This window comes from Notothenia rossii (assembly GCF_949606895.1).
Source record: "Notothenia rossii genome assembly, chromosome: 1".
Lineage (NCBI taxonomy): Eukaryota > Metazoa > Chordata > Actinopteri > Perciformes > Nototheniidae > Notothenia > Notothenia rossii.
The window spans coordinates 2,272,751-2,278,595 of NC_136912.1; the positions used below are offsets into that span (position 1 = coordinate 2,272,751).

General features: G+C 39.9%; 1 protein-coding gene across 1 annotated transcript in view; it reads right to left on the bottom strand.

Annotated features, from left to right (window-relative positions):
- rps19bp1 (ribosomal protein S19 binding protein 1) overlaps positions 1–3,548 on the bottom strand; it is a 5,132-nt gene extending 1,584 nt beyond the window's left edge. Inside the window, exons 1-2 of the mRNA XM_079659846.1 lie at positions 3,350–3,548; positions 1–166 (exon numbers count right to left, since the gene is read on the bottom strand). The exon at positions 1–166 is cut by the window's left edge and continues 8 nt beyond it. Of these exons, the coding sequence (XP_079515972.1) occupies positions 1–166; positions 3,350–3,404 (221 nt within the window). The 5' untranslated portion in view covers positions 3,405–3,548. The remainder of the gene's footprint in view (positions 167–3,349) is intronic.
- Between the last annotated feature and the right edge of the window lie 2,297 nt (positions 3,549–5,845).

A 5,845-nucleotide genomic window follows, 5' to 3' on the forward strand; every position in this document is an offset into this window, starting at 1 on the left:
GATTTGATCCTCTTGTCCTTCACGGTGGCTTTGTTCCTCCCGGGTCCCATCTGACCCTGCAGCCTCTTCTTCTGCTTCGTGACGCCCGAACGCTTCGAGCTCACCAGATCCATGACGTCCACAGGGCTGGGAGTCTTCTTCTTCTTCTTCTTCTCTTTACTCACATCTGGGAACAACACAAGGCAGAGACTAAGTTCAAATTCAAATCCCTCCAACGTAAACAATACAACAACAATAAGATGATGTTACGAGATGTGCAGAGGCCTGTACTACGAAGCTGGATTTTCTCTTAGCGGCTAACTTCAGGGTAAACTCGGGGTGTCCGGTCCTACGAAGCTGGTTCTCTTTTTAGCAGGCTAGATCTCCATGGTAACTGATGCTGTGCGGCTAACCTGCCCCGGAGCAGGTTAGGTTGCAGGCTAAGAGCTCAACTCCGTGAAAGCACTGCCTGCTGACCAATCAGAGCTCAGTGTGCGGAGTTTAAAGCGATCAAGTCATATTACACCGACTGTGTGAACGTGAGCAGGAATAGAATATCACCTCCCATCTTCAGAGCAATCTGACTATTATAACATTAGCGTTAAGAAAGCTTACTTAAATATCTGCCACAACATAAGTAACCGGATCAGAGTAACATTAAGTACAGTCCACGGCATATCACATCGTAATGTATCATATATCTCCTTATCTGAGTCAGCTGAGCCGTATCTGGCCGTGCAACACTCACAGTGTCACATACTGTATGCAGAAGGATTATTTTAAGCAACACATTAAGTTGACGAAACACTCGAGTCAAATGTAATGAAAGTCAGATGGTGTCTTAGACGGGGCAGTGATATCATAAACCTGTTCATGTACGCATTCAAACACTTGTTCTGTTACCAGCTGTATTCACCTTGCAGGTGCAGCTATGTGGCTTTGATCCTGGATAAAGTGTTTAAGTCATGGATGTTTAAAGTTTAACTTCTTCATATTTGTCTAATATTATAGTTGACTTTTCATTCAGGAAGTATGACGCTGTGCTGTCAGTACGCTTCTCCATGTTTGTGATTGGTCGAGTGCTCCAGATACCACCCCTTTCATGTGAACGCGCACCTAACTAGATAGGACACGGCTGGCTTGAGCGATCGAGTTGATAACCCGCGTCGTAGGACCGTTTAGCGAGAGCGCGTTTGTTTTGGATTAAGTCAACCGAATAACTCAAAACATATCCAGGTTAGGTTGAACTAGATTCGTAGTACAGGCCTCTGGTCATGCCGGAGAAGTAAACAATATAAAAGTCTACAAATAAATAAATAAAAATAGCTAAATGTTGAAACAGCTTCCTTATAACTCCAAATCAATACAGAGTAATAATTAGTTTTGTACTTTTCATAGATCGTTTTAATGTTATATTGTGTATTATTCGTGATATTTGTCTTTCTACTGCAGATATGTTTATATTTTAAAATGGCTGTTTATTATGTCTGTACTTTATTCCATGTTTTAAATAGTGTACTGTCTAAACATACATTTTCTCTGTGATAAGATATGGAAAAAATAACTGAAATGACCTAATAAATAACAATATTATTTTTGTGAAATTAATTTATGACACATCGGTACTGAAAAAGAGTGTGAACCAAAAGACACTTATAATATTATTTAACGTATTTTGCCAAGTTAGCATATTGAAATTAACATCCGTTTAATTTGAATATATACATTATTATTATTATTATTTTTAACGCCAAAGCCTTAAAGTAGAGACACTACATACTGATATACACCTGAACATCAGCAGGAGAGGACTCTTTAAAGTAGAGACACTACATACTGATATACACCTGAACATCAGCAGGAGAGGACTCTTTAAAGTAGAGACACTACATACTGATATACACCTGAACATCAGCAGGAGAGGACTCTTTAAAGTAGAGACACTACTTACTGATATACACCTGAACATCAGCAGGAGAGGACTCTTTAAAGTAGAGACACTACATACTGATATATACCTGAACATCAGCAGGAGAGGACTCTTTAAAGTAGAGACACTACATACTGATATACACCTGAACATCAGCAAGAGAGGACTCTTTAAAGTAGAGACACTACATACTGATATACACCTGCACATCAGCAGGAGAGGGCTCTTTAAAGTAGAGACCCTACATACTGATATACACCAGAACATCAGCAGGAGAGGACTCTTTAAAGTAGAGACACTACATACTGATATACACCTGAACATCAGCAGGAGAGGACTCTTTAAAGTAGAGACACTACTTACTGATATACACCTGAACATCAGCAGGAGAGGACTCTTTAAAGTAGAGACACTACATACTGATATACACCTGAACATCAAGAGGAGAGGACTCTTTAAAGTAGAGACACTAAATACTGATATATACCTGAACATCAGCAGGAGAGGACTCTTTAAAGTAGAGACACTACATACTGATATACACCTGAACATCAGCAAGAGAGGACTCTTTAAAGTAGAGACACTACATACTGATATACACCTGAACATCAGCAGGAGAGGACTCTTTAAAGTAGAGACACTACATACTGATATACACCTGAACATCAGCAGGAGAGGACTCTTTAAAGTAGAGACACTACATACTGATATACACCTGAACATCAGCAGGAGAGGACTCTTTAAAGTAGAGACACTACATACTGATATACACCTGAACATCAGCAGGAGAGGACTCTTTAAAGTAGAGACACTACATACTGATATACACCTGAACATCAGCAGGAGAGGACTCTTTAAAGTAGAGACACTACATACTGATATACACCTGAACATCAGCAGGAGAGGACTCTTTAAAGTAGACACTACATACTGATATACACTTGAACATCAACAGGAGAGGACTCTTTAAAGTAGAGACACTACATACTGATATACAGCTGAACATCAGCAGGAGAGGACTCTTTAAAGTAGACACTACATACTGATATACACCTGAACATCAACAGGAGAGGACTCTTTAAAGGAGAGACACTACATACTGATATACACCTGAACATCAGCAGGAGAGGACTCTTTAAAGGAGAGACACTACATACTGATATACACCTGAACAACAGCAGGAGAGGACTCTTTAATAATACGCAGATTCTGGCTATATTAAAGCAATTCAATATGTCGTGTGAAATACATTAAAAAAGCCTGTTTTGGAGGTGTTTTTAAAGTATTTAGGAATTCAATGATGATGACAAATATAGGAATAAATGAACCTCTGTTTACATTTCATTTTAAGACAGCAGCAGAGGAGAAGAACTGTTCAAACGGATGCTAACGCTAGCTGTGATTTAGCTATGAAGCTACGGATAAAAAGCTAAAACTGACCTTTAATGTCTTCGTTCAGCAGCTCCAGTCCTCTCCGGACCAACGACGCAGACATCCCAGTTTTAATACAACAAGTTTGAGTTTAAATGAATAAACTATAGAAGCTACATGAATAGGAAACAGCTTCAACTCTCAACAGCAACCCACGTGCGTTTATCAACATCCGGTGAGAAGCTCGTGTGCATCACTTAAAAGCGACCGACTGGAAAACCGTTCAAGAAGAGTGACGTTTTCTTCTTCTTTTTGAATTTAAGAGGCGGTTGGCGTCCAGACGTTGCATTACCGCCCACTGCTGGATAACTAATGAAACTACCCTTTTCAAAACGAACAGACAATACTAATAAAGGTAAAGATGAAAATAAATAAAGGTGAATATTTTAACCTCTTATCTCAAAAAACTAGCATACTGATTGAATTGCTCTGGACTGAGAGGAGATGACTCTCTCATCACCATCAAAAACTAGTTAACTTCTCTCAGTTACAAAAAAGTGTGGACACTCCAGGGGGGTATACTACGAAGCAGGGGGGTATACTACAAAGCAGGATTTTTGCTTAGCCAGCTAACTTCAGGGACAACTCGGGGTTTCCGGTCCTACGAAGCTGGTTCTCTTTTTAGCAGGCTAGATCTCCATGGTAACTTATGCTGTGCGGCTAACCTGCCCCGGAGCAGGTTAGGTTTCAGGCTAAGAGCTCAACTCAGTGAAAGCACCGCCTGCTGACCATTCAGAGCTCAGTGTGCAGAGTGTAAAACGATCAAGTCATATTACAGGAGAAAGAAAATACAGAAAAGCTGCCGTTGCTGGAAAGACGGCCGGCAAAAATCACCGACTGTGTGAACGTGAACATGAATAGAATATCACCTCCATCTTCAGAGCAATCTGACTATTATAACATTAGCGTTAAGAAAGCTTACTTAAATATCTGCCACAACATAAGTAACCGGATCAAATTAACATTAAGTACAGTCCACGGCATATCACATCATAATGTATCATATATCTCCTTATCTGAGTCAGCTGAGCCATATCTGGCCGTGCAACACTCACAGTGTCACATACTGTATGCAGAAGTATTATTTTAAGCAACACATTAAGTTGACGAAACACTCGAGACAAAGTAATGAAAGTCAGATCGTGTCTTAGACGGGGCAGTGATATCATAAACCTGTTAATGTACGCATTCAAACACTTGTTCTGTTACCAGCTGTATTCACCTTGCAGGTGCAGCTATGTGGCTTTGATCCTGGATAAAGTGTTTAAGTCATGGATGTTTAAAGTTTAACTTCTTCATATGTCTAATATTGTAGTTGACTTTTCATTCAGGAAGTATGACGCTGCGCTGTCAGTATGCTTCTCCATGTTTGTGATTGGTCGAATGCTCCAAATACCACCCCTTTCATGTGAACGCGCACCTAACTAGATAGGACACGGCTGGCTTGAGCGATCGAGTTGATAACCCGCGTCGTAGGACCGTTTAGCGAGAGCGCGTTTGTTTTGGATTAAGTCAACCGGCTAACTCAAACATATCCAGGTTAGGTTGAACCAGCTTCGTAGTACAGGCCTCAGTTCTACAGCAACAAAAACATGGAAATGGAAATGCAAAACACAAGTGTGCAACACTGCAATGTCATCTCCAGAACCCCCCTAAAAGGGTCCCCATGCTACTTGGGAAGGTAACTAACTAATACAATTACCTTTATCAAAACTAATGCAAACTACTAATATAAGTAAAGATGACAATAAATAAACGTAAATGAAGGTAAATATGTTAACCTCTTATCTCGAAAGACTAGCCTGCTAATTGAACTGCTCTAGACTGAGAGGAGATTAGTTTCTTAGCACCATCAAAAACTAGTTAAATCCTCTCAGACTTTCTTTCTGCCTCGTCAGCACAGTCGTGGCTTTTTCCTTATTTTCCATCGAGCCACGAAACGCCTTCAACAAACATTTCTAACACGTTTTCCTTCTTTCATGTTTGTTTGACTCACAGTTGATGAGTTGCTTGGCCTCCGATGGTTTGGATGATATTTTGCAATGTATTTGCTAAAAATAAAATAACAAACTTTTCACACAGGTAACAAAGACAACAGGCCTCTACAAAAGTCAAAACAAATCTCAAATAAAATAACAACTTAGGTGCTCTTTCTTTCTTCCTGTCTATGTTAAAGCTTGTTTAACTTTAATGGGTATCTTAACGGTTAAAAACTGCCTCGGTGGCGTCTTTCTGACCCATCTCTGTCTCTTTGGAGGAGGCGCATGGGAAATGTAGTCCTTTATACGTTGTTGACTACAAACGTCACGATTAGGTGGCCTTTTTTTATAAAAACCAAATACTGGCTCTAACAATCACAGTTGATCACCATGGCCAGAAACGCTATGAACTTAGTCTCGTCCTAAAACAAGCAATAATCCTCTCAACTCCGACCGGATTTACACTCCCTGTTTCCTAGACTCTTCCCTTTCTTTTTTTTATAAACAATTCACTCAAAACAAACAA